Below are 24,952 nucleotides of genomic sequence, written 5' to 3'. Positions count from 1 at the left end.
TATGCCTAAGATTGACCTTGGTTGGTATCGAATTTCTTATGGCTCGCCATAAAATCTTTCTACTTTTTAATTGAACCTCCAATCCTCATACCTTTTTACACATTTTTTTGTTCTATGGATGGTATTCATTAGTGTCAAAACTTTGGGACTTGTATAGAAAGCTATACCCAGATTTTATTGAATAAGAATTCGATGGAGTGAAAGGCCAAATCAATTTGTCTTCTGTTGGAATGGTAATCAAAGGAATTGATTCAATCATCTCAACATCTCTTGGAAGAAAAATATTCTACAAAATTTCGGAGTTTCACCTATTCGAAGCTGTGTCAATTAGTGAGGACACTAGAGTATCTTCCATCCCTTGGACTATTGGTGTAGAGACAAATGAGAGGAAATTGGAGGGCAGCCATGGGTTTGACCATACCTGAACGGCTGTCCCATCTCCCACCCTCAATCTCATCCCTTCCTTAAGCACTTCTCTTCCCATTAAAATGCTTTTCCAAGCATAAGACCCACTTGGTGACTTTGCCGCCTCCATAAGTGAACAATGGGGAAAAAAATTTAGGCTTGAAAACTCTATAGAAAAGAGAGTTCTTGTTTTGGAGTAACCTCCATGCCTGTTTTGCCAAAAGAGCATTGCTGAATAAAGCTAGGTGTTTGAAGCCCATTCCTCCTTCACCTTTGTTTACAAAGCTCCCCCCATCTTACCTAATGGATTTTCCTCCTCTCACCTCTTTGTCCCCACAAAAATCTTCGAATTAGACCTTCAATGTCGTTGCATAAACCCAAAGGAAGCTTGAAACAATTCATGGTATAGGTAGGGATTGCTTGTGCAACCGCTTTGATAAGGATTTCTCTACCCGCTTGAGATAGTAACTTTTCCTCTCACCCTTGCAATTTCCCCCACAGTCTCTCCTTTATATAATTGAAGCTAGCTTTTTTATTTTTTCCAACTAGTGAGGCAACCCCAAGTATTTTTCATAGCTTTGGATTTCCTCTACCCCCAAGATATTTTTAATCATTTGTCTCTTCTCCTCTGTAGTGGATTTGCTAAAGAACACTATGGTCTTTGCCTTATTTATTTGCTGGCCTAAACTCTTTTCATATATTTGTAAAACTTCTAATACCTTCTCACATTCCTTGGCATTAGACCTGTAAAACAACAAGCTATTATCTGCAAATAGGAGATGAGTTAGTGTGGGACTTATCTTGCTGACAGAGAAACCATGAATGTCTCTTCTTAAGGCTGATTGTGTGAGTAAGCCATGGAGTCCCTCAGAGCATAAAAGGAACAAAAATGGGGAAATGGGGTCACTTTGTCTTATGCCTCTTGTTGGTCGAATAAAACCATTTGGTGCACCATTTATGAGGATTGAATAGGAGACTGTTGACACACAAAGCATTATGAGGGTAATCCATTTTTCATTAAACCCCAGTTTCCTCATAATTTTTTCGAGGAAAACCCATTCCACATGATCGTAGGCCTTACCCATATCAAGTTTGAAAGCCATGAAACCCTCCTTAGAGGACTTGTGGTGGTGCAAACAGTGGAACGACTCAAAAGCTATAAGGATATTGACAGAAATTAGACGGCCCTTTGTAAAAGCACTTTGGTGCTCAGTTATGATATGTGGGAGAATTTTCTTCAACCTGTTAGCTAGCACTTTAGAGAAGATTTTATACAATACATTGCATAAATTGATGGGCCGAAATTCAGAAACCAATATAGGATTTTTTGCTTTTGGTATCAAAGTGATGAATGTGTGATTTGAATTTTCAGGAAGTGAAGTTGAATTTAAAAAGGATAGAACAAAAGTTGTGATATCCTTACCCACCAAATCCCAATAGTGTTGGAAAAAAAAAGTGGCGGCATCCCATTTGGACCCGGAGATTTTAGAGGTACCATTTGATATAGAGCCACCTTTACCTCATCCTTAGTGAAGTCTGTAATCAATTGTTTGTTCATGTCTTCCATCACTAAGCTTTGGATTGAGTCCAATGCCAACTTAGGTTGACAATCATTTGAAGTGGAGAACAAACTGGTGTAAAATCTTAGGAACTCTTCGGCTATGCCTTTCAGGTCCAACTTCCACTACCCCTCACTCCCCCTTATTCCTTCATTTGGTTTCTCTGATAACGTTGAGTGGCTCTACTATGGAAGTATTTGGAATTTTTGTCTCCAAACATGCCCTATAAAGAGTGAGATCGTTGAAACCACACCTTGTCTCCTTATCTAGGAGGTCATTCACCTCACGTCTGAGCATTCTTGCATGGAAATTAACCCCTGTCAGTAATGCCTTCAATTCTGCCTTAGCTAGAAGTTTTTGTTTTTGTTGTAACTCTCTTCAGATGCTACCAAAATTTCTACTACTCCCTCTCTTTAGGGCCAAACCATAGCTCTTAATTTTAGGAACAATACCTGCTGCATTGTTGTCAATTCTGTGCTTATCCCATTTCGTTTTAACAGTATCTATACATCCCTTCTCAGCAAGCCATATCTCTTCAAACCAGAACGGTTTTTCATGAATTGTTGGGTCTAGGATTTCTGGTAAAATCCATAGAGGGGAGTGGTCAGAGGTGTTGCAATTCAGATGGTGCACCGAGGATCCTCCAAACTTGATTAACCACTCATTATTTGCTAGACTTCTATCTAGTCTCTCCCATATTGAATCCCCATTCTTGAAAAAAAATTTCGAAGTGACTTTTGAATTGTTGGTATTTATATCCCAACTGATGCAACTATTCACCTCTCTCTCTCTCTCTCTTAATTTTGTCAAAAAGAATTTTAATTTTGGAAATTGCAACAATAGTAAAGCAAGGTATCCAACCAAGTATTGGCTGCTTTCTTTCAATTTTCTAATTAAAAGATATAACTCTTGATAAGGTATATTAATACTTTATAATTGTAATAATATTTTGTTGAACTTCAATTTTATTAAATGTCTTTATTGTTATGAAACAACAATCAATATTTAATCCCAAACGCCTTTATTATTATGCTTAACAAATAGTAGATTCCAGTTAATTAGCTTAACTGTAAAATTCTTATAGTCAAATAAGAGATATGTGGTGATCCCCGCTTACACCAAAAATCAATTAAATGTCTTGGTTAGATGATAAATAGCTTTCATCAAGAGTAGACATTATAGATTGAAATTCTCTTCCAAAAAAAAAAAAAAAAAATTATGCTTACCAATATTGAGAACTTTGATTGAAATTCCACTCCATCATATTATTATGTTAAACCAAACTCTGGAATACAATTCAAGTCTATTCATGTGTTGTCACCAAACTAATAAATAAAGGAAAAATTATTATATTATAACTTTTTGTATTTATTGTGATACTAATTTCCATTCTTATGCAATCACCATTACAGTGTATCAAACGTGCCCTTAGAGTAGAGGGTCTTATAATTTATTTCCGAAATAGCTATAAGGATTCAAATTAGCATTTTAAGCTCCAATTTCCATTGATAACCCCCTTGCCCTTAGTGGCCGATAGTCTTTCTATGAATTGGTTAAACTCCTCTTCCCTGCACATCAAGTTAACCCTTGCAAACTTTTGATGGGCACCGCAAATCTTCCCACTTTTTCCAACGATCTTTAATCCTCTTAAAAATTCGTTACAATCCTTTGTGTCATCTTTACTCTCCAACCATGCATAGGCTGTTGGAGAAACAAGAAAACAATTATGTTAGAAGATATGCCTTTTCTCTATATTTTCTTATAAAAAGGGAAAAAAAGGAAAATGCTAAAAATTACTATCTATTTTATTATAAAATACCTATAAATGACAATGATTATGATTGTTGTCACTTCAACAATATAATAAATTAGTTTGAACGAATGATGTCATAGCTACATTTTACATGTCTTTATAAACTGATTTATCAATTTTTAAAATATGAAAAAAAAAATTAAAAAAAAAATTATTGTGTTGTAGATATGGAACCTGTAAGGACTCAATTTGTAACGATCCCAAAATGATATTGGGTTCGCATGTTAAGGGCCCAAACAATATAATTTGTAGAGCGTGGGTTTGAAAGGTTAGGCTTTGGTCACCGAACGGTGGTTAGTCATGGTACTCATACAGTAACAAACTATGTTCGCTCGAGAACTAGAGCCTCTCAGGCCGTGTCGTGGAGAAAGACTTCTCGAGCGAACATGGTTTGTTACTGTATGAGTACCATGACTAACCACCGTTCGGTGACCAAAGCCTAGCCTTTCAAACCCACGCTCTACAAATTATATTGTTTGGGCCCTTAACGTGCGAACCCAATATCATTTTGGGATCGTTACAAATTGAGTCCTTACAGAACCAGTCACATTATTGATACATCAATTTATAAGTATTTTGCAATAAAATTCTTTGTAGCTTAGCTTTAATCTTTTTCTTTTTCTTTTTTTTTTTGATATTTTTTTAATGTTTATTTTGTAAAAATTAGGCTAAAATGCAAATTGCACCCTCTAAGGTTGACTAAAATGGGAATACTTCTGCCATGGAAGCAACCACCTTGCCATTCCAATCTCGGATAATGACTCCCACCCCTGCTTGTTTTCCATCTCGAAAGACAGAGCCATCGAAGTTAACTTTGAGGTTCGGCCAAGGTGGTAGTTTCCATCTGATGTTTCGACAGTCGTTGGTGGTCCTATTTGGTGGTTTTTGAGGGGTGGCTCGGAGATGGGCCGTTCTAGTAAACCGAGCTTCTTGCATAATCTGCTGGACAGGGAACAGTCGAGAGCTTGTCCGAATGGTATTCCTATGGGACCAAACAGTCCAAATAATGGTAGGAAAGAGAGCCAAGTCCGCTCCTACCTCCATGATATGCTCCACAACCTCCCTGAAACTAACGACATGCAAAGTTGATCGAAAGCTCCACTCTGAATCCTGGTTCCACATCGGTGACAACAACGGACAAGACCACAGGGCATGCACCACGTCTTCAGGCTCAATTTGGCAGTGCTCACAAGTGTCATTTGTGATAATCTACCTATGCCTGAGATTGACCTTGGTTGGTATCGAATTTCTTATGGCTCGCCATAAAAAATTTCTAATTTTTGGTTGAACCTCCAATCCCCATACCTTTTTCCACATTTTGTTGCTCTCTGGATGGTATTCATTAGTGTCAAAACTCTGGGACCTGTACAGAAAGCTATACCCAAATTTTACTGAATAAGAACTCGATGGAGTAAAGGGCCAAATCAATTTGTCTTCTGTTGGAATGGTAATCAAAGGAATTGATTCAATCATCTCAACATCTCTTGGAAGAAAAATGTTCTATAGAATTTCGGAGTTTCACCTATTCGAAGCTGTGTCAATTAGCGAGGACACTAGAGTATCTTCCATCCCTTGGACTATTAGTGTAGAGACAAATGGGAGGAAATTGGAGGGCAGCCACGGGTTTGACAATACCCGAATGGCTGTCCCATCTCCCATCCTCCATCTCATCCCTTCCATAGGCACTTCTCTTCCCATTAAAATACTTTTCCAAGTATAAGACCCACTTGGTGACTTTGCTGCCTCCATAAGTGAACAATGGGGAAAAAATTTAGACTTGAAAACTCTATAGAAAAGAGAGTTCTTGTTTTGGAGTAACCTCCATGCCTGTTTTGCCAAAAGAGCATTGTTGAATAAAGCTAGGTCTTTGAAGCCCATTCCTCCTTCACCTTTGGGTTTACAAAGCTCCCCCCCCCCCCCATCTTACCCAATGGATTTTCCTCCTCTCACCTCTTTGTCCCCTCCAAAATCTTTGAATTAGACCTTCAATGTCGTTGCATAAACCCAAAGGAAGCTTGAAACAATTCATGGTATAGGTAGGGATTGCTTGTGCAACCGCTTTGATAAGGATTTCTCAACTCGCTTGAGATAGTAATTTTTCCTCCCACCCTTGCAACTTCCCCCACACTCTCTCCTCTATATAATTGAAGCTAGCTTTTTTATTTTTTCTAACTAGTGATGGCAACCCCAAGTATTTTTCATAGCTTTGGATTTCCTCTACCCCCAAGATATTTTTAATCTTTTGTCTTTTCTCCTCTGTAGTGGATTTGCTAAAGAACACTATGGTCTTTGCCTTATTTATTTGCTGGCTTGAACTCTTTCAATATATTTGTAAAACTTCTAATACCTTCTCACATTCCTTGGCATTAGACCTGCAAAACAACAAGCTATCATCTGCATAAATAGGAGATGAGTTAGTGTGGGACTTCTCTTGCTGATAGAGAAACCGTGAATGTCTCCTCTCAAGGCTGATTGTGTGAGTATGCCATGGAGTCCTTCGGAGCATAGAAGGAACAAAAATGGGGAAAGGGGGTCGCCTTGTCTTATGCCTCTTGTTGGTCGAATAAAACCATTTGGTGCACCATTTATGAGGATTGAATAGGAGACTGTTGACACACAAAGCGTCATGAGTGTAATCCATTTTTCATTGAACCCCAATTTCCTCATAATTTTTTCGAGGAAAACCCATTCCACACCATCGTAGGCCTTACTCATATCAAGTTTGAAAGCCATGAAACCCTCCTTAGAGGACTTGTGGTGGTGCAAATAGTGGAGAGACTCAAAAGCTATAAGGATATTGTCGGAAATTAGACGGTCCTTTGTAAAAACACTTTGGTGCTCAGTTATGATATGTGGGAGGATTTTCTTCAACTTGTTAGCTAGAACTTTAGAGAAGATTTTATACAATACATTGCACAAACTGATGGGGCGAAATTCAGAAACCAATATAGGATTTTTTGCTTTCGGTATCAAAGTGATGAATGTGTGATTTAAATTTTCAGAAAGTGAAGCTTAATTTAAAAAGGATAGAACAAAAGTTGTGATATCCTTACCCACCAAATACCAATAGTGTTGGAAAAAAAAGTGGCAGCATCCCATCTGGACCCGGAGATTTTAGAGGTACCATTTGATTTAGAGCCACCTTTACCTCATCCTTAGTGAAGTCTGCAATCAATTTTCTGTTCATGTCTTCCGTCACTAAGCTTTGGATTGAGTCCAATGCCAACTTGGGTTGACAATCATTTGAAGTGGAGAACAAACTGGTGCAAAATCTTAGGAACTCTTTAGCTATTCCTTTCGGGTCCAACTTCCACTACCCCTCACTACCCCTTATTCCTTCAATTTTGTTTCTCCGATAACGTTGAGTGGCTCTACTATGGAAGTATTTGGAATTTTTGTCTCCAAACATGGCCCATAGAGAGCGAGATCGTTGAAACCACATCCTTGTCTCCTTATCTAGGAGGTCATTCACCTCACTTCTAAGCATTCTTGCATGGAAATTAACCCCTATTAGTAGAAGTTTCTGTTTTTGTTGTAACTCTCTTCGGATGCTACCAAAATTTCTCCTACTCCTTCTGTTTAGGGCCGAACCATAGCTCTCAATTTTAGAAACAATACCTACTGCATTGTTGTGAATTTTGTGCTTATCCCATTTGGTTTTAACAGTATCTATACATCCCTTCTCGGCAAGCCACATCTCTTCAAACCAAAACGGTTTTTCTTGAATTGTTGGGTCTAGGATTTTGGGTAAAATCCATAAAGGGGAGTGGTTAGAGGTGCTGCAATTCAGATGGTGCACCAAGGATCCTCCAAACTTGATTAACCACTCATTATTTGCTAGATTTCTATCTAGTCTCTCCCATATTGAATCCCCATTCTTGAAAAAAAAAATTTGAAGTGACTTTTGAATTGTTGGTATTTATATCCCAACTGATGCAACTATTCACCTTTCTCTCTCTCTCTCTCTCTCTCTCTCTCTCTCTCTCTCTCTCTCAATTTTGTCAAAAAGAATTTTAATTTTGGAAATTGCAACAATAGTAAAGCAAGGTATCCAACCAAGTATTGGCTGCTTTCTTTCAATTTTCTAATTAAAAGATATAACTCTTGTTAAGGTATATTAATACTTTATAATTGTAATAATATTTTGTTGAACTTCAATTTTATTAAATGTCTTTATTGTTATGAAACAACAATCAATATTTAATCCCAAACGCCTTTATTATTATGCTTAACAAATAGTAGATTCCAGTTAATTAGCTTAACTGTAAAATTCTTATAGTCAAATAAGAGATATGTGGCGATCCTTGCTTATACCAAAAATTAATTAAATATCTTGGTTAGATGATAAAGAGTTCTCATCAAGAGTAGACGTTATGATTGAAATTCTCTTTAAAAAAAAAAAAAAATTATGCTTACCAATATTAAGAACTTTGATTGAAATTCCACTCCATCATATTATTATGTTAAACCAAACTCTGGAATACAATTCAAGTTCTATTTATGTGTTGTCACCAAACTAATGAATAAAGGAAAAATTATTATATTATAACTTTTTGTATTTATTGTGATACTAATTTCTATTCTTATGCAATCACTATTACAATGTACCAAACGTGCCCTTAGAGTAGAGGGTCTTATAATTTATTTCCATAACAACTATAAGAATTCAAATTAGCATTTTAAGCTCTAATGTCCATTGATAACCTCCTTGCCCCTAGTGGCCGATAGTCTTTCTATGAATTGGTTAAACTCCTCTTCCCTGCACATCAAGTTAACCCTTGCAAACTTTTGATGGGCACCGCAAATCTTCCCACTTTTTCCAACGATCTTTAATCCTCTAAAAAATTCGTTACAATCCTTTGTGTCATCTTTACTCTCCAACCATGCATAGGCTGTTGGAGAAACAAGAAAACAATTATGTTAGAAGATATGCCTTTTCTCTATGTTTTCTTATAAAAAGGGAAAAAAAGGAAAATGCTAAAAATTACTATCTATTTTATTATAAAATACCTATAAATGAAAATGAATATGATTGTTGTCACTTCAAAAATATAATAAATTAGTTTGAACGAATGATGCCATAGCTACATTTTACATGTCTTTATAAACTAATTCATCAATTTTTAAAATAAAAAAAAATTAATTAAAAATTAATTTATTGTGTTGTAGATATGGAACTAATCACATTATTGTTACATCAATTTATAAGTATTTTGCAATAAAATTCATAGTAGCTTAGCTTTAATCTTTTTCTTTTTCTTTTTTTGATTTTTTTTAATGTTTATTTTGTAAAAATTAGGCTAAAATGCAAATTGCACCTTCTAAGGTTGACTAAAATTCATTTCAATCCTATAACTTCACTTTCATTCAATTTTGTTCTATTAGTTTCAAATTTATTCAATTATGCAATTAAATAATGAAAAAAATATTTTTTGAAAAAATAAATTCTCAAATAAAAAATTCACAAAATATTTTTATTAATTTTATACAATTTTTTATATGAAAATAATACTTTTTATGAAATTTTTTTAACAAAATTGGAAAGAATGCTTGAATTGAATATATTATATGCTGCATTTTCATATAAATTGAACATAACATATATACGTACCGGACAATGTTTCAGCAAGCTTGCCACTGAAGAGGCAGTGCTCTTGTGGATACTTGGACAAAATCAGATATTCACTATTTTGAATAGTTTCCCTTAATTTTTCCCATCTTTCAGATAGTATTTTTCGCCCATATTCAAAGAAGTTCTCTGATTTGACAGACCCAACTTTTTGGCTGCCATTACAAACTACTTCTATGATTTTTGCAGCCCTGAACTGTGATTCTTTTGATACGCCGATTGAGCTGATCGTTATGTATTCAGTCATCTTCTTAGCAATATCTTTATCCTTAACAAGAGCCCAACTTTAATACAAAGAAATGGCAAAGCATTAATTAGTTAACAATTGAGGTAGTACCACCGAAATATAATACAACTATCTCTATTTAATTAGTCTAAATTATAGGTTTGGTTTCTAAAATTGGGAATAAGCTGGATTTTGATCATATAAATTAAATGTTAAAGTATTGTTTCTATCCTTATAGTTTGCATGAATTACGGTTTTTTGTCCCTAAATTTTAAAAAGTTTGTTTTTTTGTCTCTAAACTTTTTAATTAAAGCCTTCTATTTCATTAGTTTAGAGGCAAAAATAGGGACTAAGTAAAAACTAAATTTTCTCAAAAGTTTGATGAAAAAAGAATTCTATTTTTTAATTTTAAGGATTGAAAATATAACATTTTTAATAGGGAGAAAAAGCAAAATCAATTTAAACTTTTGGGGTGAAAACAATATTTTAGCCTAAATTTATAAAGTTCAATTTTGGTCCCAAAGCATAGGGTTGGTTCAATTTTGTTACCTAGCTTATATATGTGGTCATTTGATTTGGTTCCTCAATGAGACGTCTTAATATCCCAATAGTCACATAAAAAGAAAAAATAAATGATGTGACAAAATCAAACCCACCAAATTTTGGAGAAAAATTATAATTTGCCATTTTTTATATTAAAAAAATTCTCAAAAGATAGAAGCACTCAAGTACAAATCTTAAATAGAATGTTTTTTTTTTTTTTTATTCAACTTATTAGTTTCAAATTCCAACCAAATTTGAAATGTCCTAAGGGGGGAAAAGTTCAAGATTATTTTGTGGAAAAACATTTGTAAACATCAATAAAGACGTATATAAAAATCTATCAAAAATAAATAAATAATAAAGACCTATAAATTTGTAGTGAATACTTTTCTCTTTGTTAAAAAAATTTTAAAACTGACTTATACACTTAAGATTAAGATGCTCACCCAATGCGGGAACCAGCATGTCCTGTGCATTTGGAAATCGTAAAGAGCATGTTATCATAATCAGCTGCGCCAGTAATAGCTGTGAACTGTGGCCAGTAGTAAGCAAAGTCATAGATTAGTTTTCCATTTCCATTGCCAGTACGGTTCATCACCACAGCTTCTCTAAGAGTTCCATCTGGGTTGTTTGGTGAATTCACCACCTCTATGTATGCTCCTTTCTTGTTAAACTTATATGCATCACCCTCCCATTTGTACAGCTCTGACCTTAGGAAACCTACCACTTCAGCATATGCCTACAACCAATAATTAGTTACCATTTCAAGTATCATACTAAATTCAGTTACAGTTAACAATGCCAAGAAATCATATTGGTAACTGCTAAGGTATTAACACTATTTTCCCAAGAAGGTTAGAGACACGTCACAAAAATATTGAAGCAGCAACATATAAGATCTATCATTAAACCCCTTTAATATTAATGTTTTTCCTTTTTCAATGTAAGTAATATATCAGTTATTAATTAGTCTAGCAAAAATAACACAAATAATTGCATCAAATTAAGATGTTAAGCAATGGGGGTCTAACCGAGTAGTAAGGAGCAGAAGACACTACACTGACTGGCTCAGGGCCACCAGGAGTCGTGAAAGCGTAAAGCAAAGCTTGGAAGAGCTGTGATGATCCTGTCCCTACCACAATGTACCTATCATCAGTCACTGCATTTCCCACCACACCATGCAATCTCCTTATTGCTGCGCCCAGTTCAGGCTCCAAAAACCAGCATACATTGTTACCATCACTGAAATAGCTCATCAAGTCACCCCCACCAATTGTCACATTATACTTATCACTCATCTTTTTCCAGAATGGCTCAAACATCATTGGATCACCCCTTTCATATTAGAGAGAAAAAAATCAATATAAGTAATAACTCAATACCGTGCACTTCTAAGAGAAAATCAAAATATTTCAGTTGCATGATAGTTTTAAAACTAGTACTTGTAAGGAGACTAACCCTGCTAATTGTAGTGGCAAAGAATAGTTTGGGACAATATGAGTGTTAAGATTTTGTGTGATTATTGAATGATGAGCGAAAGTATGAAAAAGGGAGTGAACATGAAAATTTATGTGGTTTAACTTGATGGCTTACGTCTACAAATAAAAAGTTCACACTATAAACAACTACATATTCTATTAATAACTTGTGTCACAATGAACCCAATCTATGCAGGGTTTGTATATTAGAGAGAGCTTGACTAATCCGAGACTAATTATATGCTAACCCAAACGTAAGTTGTTTGTTCTATAAATATATGGACATACAATTGGTACAAGCCGCTTTAGCCACAATACATCTAACAATAAGTAATGTTAGAGACATTTTCTTTTACAACTTAATCGGCTTAGTCCAAAAAAACAGAGGCGCCGACACCATTGTTGAGAGAGAGAGAGAGAGAGAATTGTTGGTACTCGGCCCCACTTGAGTTGAGATTTTTACAAAAATTCCACTGAACTAATTTTTGCTAAATCAAACACAAAAACTTGTTTTCATTTTTTGTTCTCAAACCCACATGCTTGCAGCAAAAAAGAATATGATTTTCTAAATGACAGTTGACTTTGTACACTAAAGAAGAATTTACTATGAATTTGTGCATATTCAATGATTATTTGAGGATTTAAAAAACGTCGAATTCCGTTTTTTTATAAACAATTGATTTAAAATGTATTAAGAAGAAATTATTTTGTATCTTTTGTTTTATTTATATTTTGTTAATGTTGAATGAATACCAGTTTTATTTTTCATATTATATTTATTCTTAATCATAATATTTTTTTTAATTCTTGAATTATGAAAAATTTTAAGTTTATGCTAGGTCCACTAAATTCCTAGTTTTATCTCTACCACGAGGGTATTACCAATTATGGGATTCAACCCTAGCATGTACCTCCACCCACCAAACCACTTGGGAGTATGCTCATTGACGACACTGCACTCCAATAATTTTCATGAAATCAAAGGCTTCATTGTAATAGAACGAACTGGATTGAAGCAAATTAAGGGTGATAATTAAGACTTACAAACTAAGATTGAGAACCGAGTCTGAAGAGCTAAGACTGGAAGTCCTTGTGCCATTAGCTGAGGCCAACGAGCATTTATCATCAGAATTGCACTCGATGGATATGGTTGCTACTTGAGACTTTGTAGATACCATTTTGTCTTTGTGGGAAAGGAATTTGAATAAAAGATATATGTAGTCTAATCTTTGGGATGATGGGATACAAGGATATGTGTTAATCAGCTTCTAATCTATATATTTATAGATGAAGATGGGATAGGTGCACCAACCCTATAGCTTATTACTGATCTGGCTTACTATCCTTAAAATTTGTTTTGCATTGAAGTTTATAATCCTGTTGGATTTTTTTACAAACTATTGATGTGGAAATTTTTTATGGGTTCTTATTTGCACCTACCATTAAAATCACTTTTTTACTTACCAATAACCATTCTCCACATTAAGAACTTGTAATGGAATATAGAAAGAAACAATTGGTGGACTTTAGTTTGCCAATAAATATGAAACTCTTCAGTGTATAACATTTAATTAGGAAATTTCATGCTTTTCTTGAAGGTTTGGAGAAAGTTGTTATATTTGACAAGTTGTAATTGGTAAAGCATGTATTGGAAACTTAAACACAAAAAGTAGGATATAAGATTTGTACATTCACAATTATGAATTATCCATTTTCATTAGCTCACTAGATTATGTGTTTATTATTTTTTGTTTTGTAAGTTGTAAACAGACATCATTCCAAAAAGAAGTTTAGAGGACTTAAAAGTTCTTTTTTATGATAACTCGAAATACTACAATCACTATAGCAGGCCGGCTAAACACATTTGGAGGCCAGATGCGTTAACTTTAAATGAACATTTTTATATTTAATTATTACTTAAAATAATATTTAGCTAGTGTTTTATATATTATAATTTTTTTTTTATGAAAATAACATAATTTTGGTCCCTACATTTTGAGATCATAGTTAATTTAATCCTTACATTTTAGTAGGAGTCAATTTGGCCTTTTTATTTTTAACTTGTAGTTAATTTGGTTCTAACCATCTACTCAGTAACAAAATATGCCTACATTGCACAAATCGTGCACAATTTTAGATTGATTAAATAAATTAATTGGTTAATTTATTAACCAATTAATTGTAAAGTTGAATATTTATTCAACTATGTGTTGACTTTATTCCGTACCAAATTTACTTGTAATTTAGCATTTAGAAACCCTGTATTTATATGGGAATAATGTAAGGGTTGTGTGTGAGAGAGTGTGAAGATTTGATCAAGAGTGTGTAACAAGAAGTGACTCACGACTGGAACTTGCGACTAACTTGCGAGTGGTGACTTGCCAAAATGTAACACACGTGTGAAGCATGCAGGAAATTGAAGGGTCAGAACAGCTGAATCATTACAAAACAAAAAGTACAGTCTAACCAGTTTGGTAACTAGCGATTGGAACTTGCGACTCATCCCAGTCGCGAAGTGAGTCACTAGTGCACCCTGTTTTGCTGAAAACTGACTTTTCACATTCCATTTCATACCCTACTATAAATACCCTTATATCCACGAAATGTAGAGAGCTTCCGCAGAGAATTTTGAGAGAAAAAACCCTAGAGAACAGCATGATTAATTCATCCACAATCTTATACATTTGATTCTCCAAATTCCTCTACTCTCACCCTCTCCATTGTCATACCTATTAGAGGATCTTAAGCCAAATCCTAACCTCACCAAATTCAGAGTAGTGAGAAGGTTCTTGGTGTTTGGGAAGCAGTTCAAGAGAGAACCAATTCATATTGGTTGATGCAATGGGCTAATTGCGAGATCCGGTAAGTTAGAAAAGACACGGTTAGGCGTAACCTTGTTAGAGCAAAAAGCTTGAAGGGCTTAGGTGCATCAGGTAGATTAGGCTTGGAGGGTCTTTTGCTATTCATGTATCCCAACTAATTTTCTAGTTGATCATTTTACCACTTGAGGGCGGTGGAGAGGTTTTTCGCCAAGTTCTTCGGTTTCCTCTTCGATAACACATGCCAGCGTTATCTTGTGTTTGCTTCTTTCTATCCCTTACTCTTTGCTTTTAATTGCTGCTGAGTTGTGATTAAAATATGGCTTAGAGTAGTTTGCATATTTAGGTATTGCTTATATTTCATATTCCGCACATACATTGTTTGAATATAAGCTTGTATTGGATAATTTGTATTTGGAGGTCTAAACATTCACAAGTGTTTTATGCACTAAGTGAGTTTTCAAACCAATTAATTGAAAATTGGTTAATTAAATAATTAATCAATTGGTCAGACATTTTTATTATTAATTTGCTGACCTTGAGGACCAAGAAAATTAGAAATAGAAGTTAAAATTTGGAGGAAATTAGGTTTGAATTGAAAACAGAAACAGTTGAAAAGAAAAAGTGAAGAATTTGGAGGACCTAGAACGAAGTTCTGATCAGCACTTGGATAAGAACCTTCCAAAATTCCTTCCACTTCAAGTTCGGCTTGCTCCTCACTCAGTTTAACTTTGACCCCTATGTTTTTCCTTCATAAAACAATATTCTATAGAGTCCAACATTCCCTAGAGAGCTAATCCTACCTCCCCTACTCCTAGTCCTAGTATAAATATCCCCCCTTCCTTCACCCTCAGTTCAAAACAACCCCAAAAACTCAAAATTTCCTAGCAAATTGATAATTCTCTCTCTCCCTCTTAAGGTGTTGTTCAACACAGAGTATTGTGCGTGTAGGTAAGGTTTCTAACCTTCTCATTTTTTATTATGCCCTAGTTTTAGATTCAAGCATGTTTTATTTTTATGCTCTTTGTTCTTGTTTGTTCATTATACTAGATATAGGTTTTTCTTAATTTTTCATATTTTCTATGGCTTTAGGGTTTTTAATTCAAATATTATGTTCACATGTTTAGGATTAGGGTTTCTTTTAATTGCAAATATGTTTCCACGATTTTGATTTATAATACTAGAATCACATGTTCTTGCATCCTAGATTTGGTATTTTTTTGTTGCTTAAGGTTTGGTTCATAGATCCAATTTGCTAAAAAGATCCGAGAATATCTTTTTTTGATCTAAAATTCTCAAACTTGTTTTCAAGAATGAAATATGTTTCAAAACCAAATCTTCTTTCCTAAAATGAATCTCTTCGCAAATCTCAAGATTCTTTTCAAATTAAAGTTTGTTTTCAAAATCAATTTGGATCTATGAAATAATCTTAAGGTCTGTTTGGATATCGCTTATTGCTGAAAACTAAAAACATTGTAGCAAAATAATTTTTAAATGTGTAAATAGTGCGGTGAGACCCATTTTTAATGAAAATTTTGCTGAAAAAAGAGGTTTGTGGATCCTGTGAACAATGCACTAGACCCACTGACAGATGCAAAGCGGAACGCAAGCGCTGAAAACGCTATCCAAACTCCACCTTAGTCTCTAATTTAATTCTAGGTGTAAGAACTCAATAGCATGTTCACTTGTTCTAGATTAGGGTGTATCATGCATCACACACATATTCACCATGTCTTTCAATATCAATTAATTGCATGCCTAGACTAGGATTTCATCATGCTTATCAATGTTTGTTTCACCCTTCAATTACTTGGTCTTGGATGCTATAACTGTTTGAATGATGTGATATGATTATTGACCACCAAAGTCTAAAAGACCAATTTCACTGAGTAGGTTGTGTGTCTAACACCTTCTCAATCTTGTAACTTAGCCTCCTAACTTGGATCAAGGGTTAGTAAATTAGGCTCATCCTTGTAATTTTCTCTTTTTTAGATTGTAACTAAGAATCAAAGCAATGTAGCTTTATTTTAGATTGTATCTAGGACCAAAACCATGTAATTTTCTAGTTATTATCAAAGAGATGTACCTTTTTCAATTCATCAATAAGAATGATACACTTTTCAATTTGGTTTTCTTATTTTCCAATTAAATACATGGCAATTCTATTGTAAAATCTTTTACCTAGGAGGGAGAATAACAGTTGTAGGATTCTCTTCACTGTCTCTTGAAAGGCAATAACACAACTCCACCTATTCGCGTGTGTAAGGGGGTGGGTTGTGCTAGTGGTGTTGGGCTACCTCCTGCTACACTAAGCCCAAGTTTTCTGGATAAGAGAGTCGGGATCGGCCCAGCTTCAGTTTAAGTTGGTCCGGCTTGTGCGCAAACTAGGCCAAGTTTGCCAGAGACGTGTTCACGGCAGTTGTAACTGTTTTAGACAAATCGGGGCAGGCAGACATAATAATAATAAAATAAACAGAAAATATCTAGCCATTTTAATGGGGAATTGACCAAATAGCTCTTAAAATCAATTACAACAACAATACTAATTGTTTTCTTTTTTTACAGAAGAGAAAAAAAAGGCATAACAGAGGACATCAAATGTTAATAAGCATGGGTTAGTCGAAATATTAGAAGAAATCGACTGGAAATCCAATCCGCAGGAGTAGAACCACAAAAGGAAGAACGTTCCTCCTCAAAGCAGTCAATCTCTCAGGAAAGAGTCCTACTATAGAAGTTAACTGCCCTGAGAGAAACGGGTCTGAGTGGTTTTTTACGTAGATACTCTCGAGTTTTCTTACATAGGGCTGGATTTCATGAGGGAGAGAAGGGACCAATCTACCAGTGCATGCCCACCTTTCTAATTCTCACTATTTCTTTCTTTCTTCTCACTTCGTTTTCTTTGCTATTTCTTTTAAGTTTTCTATTTCTTAGTCAAAGTTCCTGTTGTTCCCCCTTCTTCTATTCACGGCAAGACCCTCCTTTTATAGTGCCTACCGTGACCTGATTTTACTGTTTTAACCCTTAACTCCCTTTGTCTGGTCTGGGTGTACTGGCCGACCATCACTGTTCCGTCTGTGTGTCACCCTCCCATCGCCAGACAAGGAAGAGTATTTTGTTTGCTATTCTGTCGTGGCACCCTTTCCTGCTACGGTCTAGGTTATTTCTCTCTCCCTATCCCTCATGGCATGCATCTAATGGTTCCAACTCAGTTTGCCTCTTTTGGGTAGTAAGTCATCCCAGCAGGACACCTCCCCGAAAGAGCCTGAGCCAGAACCATAAAAATAGATTTTTCCCCTCTCCCCACCACCAAACCATGCCTTCTGATCCTCTGACCCCTCGACCTTACCATGCTTTGTATTGGTTGGGTACAGGCTGGTGGTGCCTAGGCGCCTTGCACATGCCTTCATTCCATATGTATCCAAAACTTGCCTGCTGCCCATTCGTCTGCCATGGTCTGGAGGCTCGCCGTCCGTGTTTTTTGACCTCTTATGTGGGCTGCTTTTTGTTTTCCCATTCCTCTCAGGAGCTGGGCTTTATTTGATGATGGGTCTTACATTTCTTTAGTCCATTCCTTGGTTTCCTTTATTTCTTGCAATGTTGTTCTGTTATTCCTACTGTAATAACTTAATCCTGCTGGGCCTCTTTTAGGTTAGCCGTTTATTCCTTCTCTCAGTAGCTTGGCATGGCCACTGGTTTGCTTTTATTTATGGGCTCCTATGTCCCTTTTGGCTTTCCTTTGGGCATCCTCGGCCCGTTTGCTTTCTTTGAGCTTCCTCGGTCCTTTTGCTAATTCTACATTCCCATGGGCTTTTTACTAACTTCATTGGGCTTCCCTGGTCAAATAACCTTATTCTCATCCTTGGGGTTTATGGGCCTACCATAAACCCCTTACTTTCTTAGTTTGCATTACTTTGGGCCTGCGGCGGCTCTTTCTCGCTTTTCTACCTCATACACTGCCCATGGGATGCTATTTCTCTCTTTCCGAGCTTCTTTGAGCCCACTTGCCTCTTCAAGACCCATTTGTTTATTTCTTGGGCCTGTAATCTATTATTTTTGCCGCTTGGGCCTAATGGTTTTGCTGTCTGCTTTGTCAATTCTTTGTTGCCCTTGTTATTGGGCTTTCTTTCTTTCCATCTGGATTCTCACAAATGGCCCTCAACAGCGTGAAACATAGCCAAAACCTACAAATTTTTAGATTATGGCCAGGGGCGCGGTTCCTCACACCTGGTATGATATTTTATTATTTTATTTTGATCTATGTTCGATTGACACCTAAGAAATTGTAAAAAATATTGTGATAACACTAAAATGTCATAACATTTTCCCAAAAGTTTCAGTTGGTTGGTCACACTCTGATAGTTTATTACTTTATTATCCTCTCTATCCCAAAATGAATAGAATTCTTTTCTACCCTTTAATTTATTTAAAAAATCAATACAATTATTTCTCTATAGTTTAAATTAATGATGGTAGTTTTGGAAATTTATTACATTTTTACCTAACAAACGATACATTAAATGATATTCCCTTAAAAAGCTATACTTTCTAAACATGACCAACAATTTGGGATGGATGGAGTATATTTTATTTTGACCTATAAAGAACTGGCATCTCAATAATTGTGAAAATATTATGACAATTTGTTGTGTTAGTATAACACCTCCTAAACTAAAATGCTATATATATATATATATATATATATCACTACATATAAATGTTTAAAAAAAAAAATAAGCTCAAAGCAAACTGGTATGAATGGTGATTTTTAACACAAATACATGTGGATTTTTTAAAAAATTTTAAATTAAAAAAAAAACAAAAATGCAAAACTCACACTCTAAGTTTCATCAAAATTCATTTCAATACTCTAACTTTACTTTCGTTCATTTCAATCCTTTAAGTTTCAAGTTTATTCAATTAAGACCTCTCCATCAACTTCCATTAAAATTTATAAATAAATTAAAAAAATTATGGAAATATTTTTCAATCATAAATTGGATTTTTTTTCAATTTAAAAAATTTGAAGGAAAATATTTAGACAATTAACCGCAACATTTAACAAAAGTTGATGGGGAGACCTTAATTGAATAAGCTTGAAACTTAAAGGACTGAAATGAAAGAAAGTAATGTTAAAGACTTGAAAATAATTTTGATTAAACTTATAGTCCAATTAACTAAACCAAAAGCACTGTAGAAATGCCTCCATATCTTTGTTTTGGTCTCTCACTCTTGACACTTTTTATATAATTAGTAGATATCACTTAAAATATTATTTAGATAGTGTTTTATATTATAATTTTTGAAGAAAATACTATTTTGGTCCACACATTTTGGGGTCACAATCAACTTGATCACTATTGGCGGCCCAATACGCCACCTCGTCCCTTTTTGGACCTATCACCTCGATCCGGACACCTTGGGGCCCAATCCGGGCCCAATAGCTGAAATGAGATTGCGCTGTCTTGGGTAACCTGGTCGGGAGTATCATAGCTTGGAGACGCCCTGTACTCGGCTACTCGGAAGTGCCTTAGGGAATATCACTGCCGAGCAGTCTTTTGAAGGTGAGAATCAATTCCAATGCCATTACCACCTTTCCCGACTAAACATCAATTTAGAAACGATAAGATTGGACCCCCCTTTGCACAAGTAATGAAGTAATCATGACACCTCCACTTGCTTCAAGCTATAAATAGGAGAATAGATTGAGAAGAGGGGTTGGCAACTCCAGAGAGAAAATAGAGAGAATAAGAGTGACTATATCAAGAGAAAAAGAGGGTTTACGAAAACGAGTGCGCAACTGGGTCTCCGAGCAAAGGATTACCCATAGTAGGAAACATGAAACCCATTATATAAATAGATTGTGAGCCCAAATATAGGTTGACTTCGTTAGCCATATTTTGATTGAACACAATTGGCGCCGTCTGTGGGAAATCTCCTACGTAGCTGTGATTCTGCCGAGACACGTACAGGGGAAATGTCCGAAAGTCAAGCAGGGAGTTATGTTGAAAGTGGTTCCAGGAGATCTTTTCCGGGGTCTACTTGGTGGGAGAGGAGACAGAAGAGACGCGAAGATAAGGAGTATGAGCAAGAGAAAGGTCAGTTCGGCCATAGAAAAGAGTCATTTCAAACATACCGAATGATGTTCGGCGCTTCGGAGCGCAGTCGTTTTGATAGAAGGGACAAGGAAAGTGAAAGGAGGGACGAGGAACTTGAGTGTTTGCATAGGTTGGTAAAGGATTTGGAGTTTGAAGCAAGAGGTAGGCGTCGGAGAAGAGACCACGAAGAACGTGAAGAAGGGTCGACAAGTGCGGGAGGTCGCTATGGAGTAAGGTCCCATCAGTTAAAATCTCACCGACACCGAGATCGCTCACGGGAATATACAGATCAGGACTCGATCTCCCTAGAGGAGCGACAACCCCGGAATGTTGCCATGGACACTATGAGTCGTGCATTGTGCAGAGCTGCCTGATCACGATTCTCGAGGAACATTGAATAGGCCCCAATGCCGAGCAGATTCACACGACTGCCATTCAATTCTTATGATGGAAAGACGGACTCGGTAGAGCACGTAAGCCATTATATTCAAATGATGTCTTTGCACACTCATAACGATGCACTAATGTGTAAGGTATTCCCTTCGAGTTTCAAGCCCACCGCTCCAAGGTGGTTCAATGGATTAAGGAAAGGCTCAATTCACAGTTTCTCCAAGCTGATTCAAGAGTTTGGAGTCTAGTTTATGACTTGCAGCTAAGTTTCGCAACCCGTGGATGCCCTACTATTAATGAAAATGGGGGCTGGGGAAACCCTCCATAGCTACGCTAATTGGTATTAGGAACTGTACAACGAGATTGGCAGAGGTAACGAAAAAATCATGGCAAGTACCTTTCAATTGGGATTGCCCGAGGATTCTGAATTGCGAGAGTCCTTAACAAGGAGGCTTCCCAAGGATATGAGGCAGTTGATAAGGCGTATTGAAGAATATAAATGGTTAGAGGATGACCAGTTGCAAAGTAGTGGTAAGGCCCTGGTCATAAATCATCGTCGGCAAAACGGTTTCTAGTCAAGGCCCCGGAAGGACTTGAGGATTCGAGAGCCAGGGCCACAGATGGGGGAGGTGAATGTAACGTTCAAGGAGCCGGTGCACAAGATTGTGGATAGAATCAAGAATGAGCCGTACTTCTGGTGGTCAAACAAGATGGGGGGTGACCCTTCAAGGAGGAATCAAAACATGTACTGTATTTATCATAGGGATAAAGGGCATACCACTGAACAGTGCAGAGTGTTAAAAGACCATCTAGAGCAGTTGGTGAAGGCGGGGTATTTGAAAGAGTTCATAGTGGACCCAAGGAATCAAGAGGCCGAGCAGGGTACTCAGCCTCGGGGGAATCCTCTTCCACCCCCATTGGGAGTAATAGAAGTCATCCATGTAGCTCCAAGGGGCACTCAGGTGTCCAAGAGGAAGGGGGTGGTGGCTATGGTATTGGCGGAAAGTTGCACGGGTGAGCAACCCTCCAAAAAGAAGTTGAAGTACACTCGGGAGCCTATTGCCTTCAATGACGATGACCTAGAGGGCACGATTCAACCATACGACGATGCCAATTCTTTAATCCTTTTCCATTTTAGCGACATTTTTAAAAAAACGTTGCTGTAACTCAAAACAATAGCTTTATCATAATTAGACAACGTATTTCCTCAAAAAAAAATAACAAAAATAAATAAATAAAAATAATAAAATTTTAATTTATTTTTTTAAAAAAGTTTCCATATATACCAACTTTAAAATGAGAAAAATGGATTTTTTTTTTTTCCCTCTCGAATGAAAAGTAACATTAAAATCTAAACAAAATAACAATTATGTATCCACCATCAACCAAAAATATCTCATAAGTCATTTTCATGTAATGGGTCCCTCGTACTCTCACATATTTATGAGCTCCATGCTACAATAAACTTGCCAAAGGCCTGCTCTCTGAAGTGGGCACGAGAGATACCTTATTCTCATAGAGACCTTATAAATACAAGGAGAGAGACTCCAAGTTTACAAACATATATCCCAACAACATTTTTTAGTGCTCACTTGCATAGCTTATGGGTAGCTCTATTAGCTCCACTGTAAAGTATAAACCAAAACCAAAGGAGCAATTAACAAAATTCTAAGACATTAATTTGAATTGTACCAAAATATGATACATTTGGTGATTCTTGGCTAGATAAAACGTACATACACAATTCTTTGAATCACTTGTGATAGCAATCGGCCAATATTCTTCCTACTTTTCCGAGTAACTGCCCATCTGATTGCTTCTACAGTTCTACCTCAGCCGCTCCCACCAAATTTCCTTGGAAATCCCTCAAAACTAGAGCTTAATTAAAACGTGTTATAGTCTTCACAACTGTTGCATCACAGTTCTTCTCCAATATTCCTTCAAACTGTGATAACCACTTTTTGATATCTAGTAATTATAATTTATGGGCACACAGAGAGAGAGCATAATTAACGTGGTATGGATTTAGAAGCTTACATCCATAGCGAAAGGTCTCTCTTTTTTTTCTTTTTTCTTTTTTTGAGAATGAGCAAAAGGTCTCTTGATGTTACATATTTACTATTTGCGATATGTATTATATATACAACGAGACAATCGGGGGTATACATATATAGACTAACCTTGGGCTATTACATTCTATCCAAAAAAAGGCTATTATAAACTAACTCTAAAGTTTAGAATTTTTTTTTCTTTTTTTTTTTGGTGAGAAACAGAATAAATTAAATATGTATAGTACAACTAAAATGAATCTAGACAATAAGTCATGCGGTGCATGAGATGTGATCTATACTTCTGTAGTGGTAGGCTGTTAGCAATAAACACAAACTCTACACCAACTGACCAAAGAGACAAACTCTACAATACGATCGTGTTCCCATTTCATAGTTTGCCAAGTTAAGACCATATATTATATATTCAATAATATTTGATATAACCAATGAGGCAATTAGTGCATGACTGTTGAAACCACTTTATTAGACAATAACAAACACTTCTAGGAATGGAAATGGAATAGCCACACTGGAAGTGACACAAAGGTTCAACTTCATTTACTGTAAAGAAGTATCTAAGTGTAATTACTAATTACAGATTTCTTGTATAGACTACATGTGATTTAAACCATAGACAAGGGTCATTTACGTAGTAAAACAACTCGCGCTTAAAGTTATAATTAAGCATGGAGAATGGTGCACTAGAGTAGTGAGTTTTATAGTGATGATGATTTGAAAGATTGACCCCCAATTTCATTCTTTGCAGCCTTTATGCCCTCTGTTTTCTCCCCACCATCAGGAAGGTTTGAATTCTTTTTTTTTTCCCTTGACTTGAACATATATTTAGAAGGGGGCTTAATATGACCTCTATGATATAACAATTGCCAAGCAGTTGTAGCATCGGTGTTCTTGGTAAGAGAATTGAAGTTAAAAGAAGGATATATTGAGAGTTATGTACTTTTTTCATCAACTTTTTTGTACTCTTAACATACAACAGTAGCTTCAATTGAAATAGCAACTCTCACTTGCTTCTCTGATTTTTGTATTTTTTTTCCTTTGTTTTTGTCTGGCATATGTGTTATTGACCATGAATTTTTCAAAGAACGTGAACCATATAAACTCTGGGTTCTGGTAGACTGGTTCTGCATATCTCATCTACTACAGGTACCTATTTCTTCTTCCTCCTTTTCTCATACTAAGGTGCTTCCTGTTAGCTTTTTCATATTATCTATAGAAGGAGAGCAATATAAATATGTAATTGTCAATATAAATTTTATTTATTACCACAAGTATTGGTCAATGTAAAATTGTAAATCTGCTGTGTCCATGTGAGTTTAAAATCATAGTAAATAAGTTGCGATTTGCAGGGAATTAAGAGGGCTAGTCCAAGATTTCTTTATACAAGGTTCAGATTAAATTTTGTCTACATACAATGTTTAATTGAAAGAATGGTCTTATAAGTTATATCCAGCATACAGAAACATGAATTGTCAATATGCTGTACTTCTTATTGAGAATTTGTTAGAATCGATGGGTTGGGAATCAAACACCAGAATGATCTTTGGATGGTTGGAGGTTAGAAGAGCTTAAAAATTGCAAGTATAATTGTTCTTTTATAGAAAAGGGAAATAGAAGAGAAGTTTTCTCTTTATTGTCAATTGATAGAATCATTTTGATTTCTAAAGTAAAAAATTTCATTATATTCGCCGTAATAAACCTGTAGTTGAAACTTTTTAATTCTCAAGTTTTACTCATAAGCTTTTCATTTTTCTCCTCTTCATCCTAAATCAATGACTTCGTTTGTTAAACTAATGCACTCTAAACCTATCGGAGAAGCAGTCTATACTGGTGAAAATTGTTAAGCAAGGATGCACCTTCATGTCTTGTGTTCCGGTGCAAGATAGCTAAATGAGAGAGCTTCATAGGCAGAATGGCAAAGCTCAT

The 24,952-nt window shown here is 35.7% G+C and overlaps 2 protein-coding genes across 2 annotated transcripts; one reads left to right on the top strand and one right to left on the bottom strand.

Moving 5' to 3' along the window:
* Positions 1–3,444: 3,444 nt before the first annotated feature.
* Positions 3,445–12,831, bottom strand: LOC126724551 (L-tryptophan--pyruvate aminotransferase 1-like). The gene is made up of 5 exons (XM_050429043.1): positions 12,698–12,831; positions 11,207–11,510; positions 10,622–10,914; positions 9,389–9,690; positions 3,445–3,665 (listed from the first exon to the last, which is right to left on the bottom strand). Exons 1-5 carry the CDS (start codon positions 12,829–12,831, stop codon positions 3,445–3,447), a joined length of 1,254 nt encoding a protein of 417 aa, XP_050285000.1.
* Positions 12,832–21,577: 8,746 nt separating this feature from the next.
* Positions 21,578–22,123, top strand: LOC126724545 (uncharacterized). The gene has a single exon (XM_050429040.1). It carries the CDS (start codon positions 21,578–21,580, stop codon positions 22,121–22,123), a length of 546 nt encoding a protein of 181 aa, XP_050284997.1.
* The last annotated feature ends 2,829 nt before the right edge of the window (positions 22,124–24,952 follow it).

The sequence above is a fragment of the Quercus robur genome, chromosome 4 (assembly GCF_932294415.1).
Source record: "Quercus robur chromosome 4, dhQueRobu3.1, whole genome shotgun sequence".
Classification (NCBI taxonomy): domain Eukaryota; kingdom Viridiplantae; phylum Streptophyta; class Magnoliopsida; order Fagales; family Fagaceae; genus Quercus; species Quercus robur.
The sequence above is the reverse complement of the archived record's forward strand: the minus strand, read 5'-3'. Positions and strand labels throughout refer to the sequence as shown.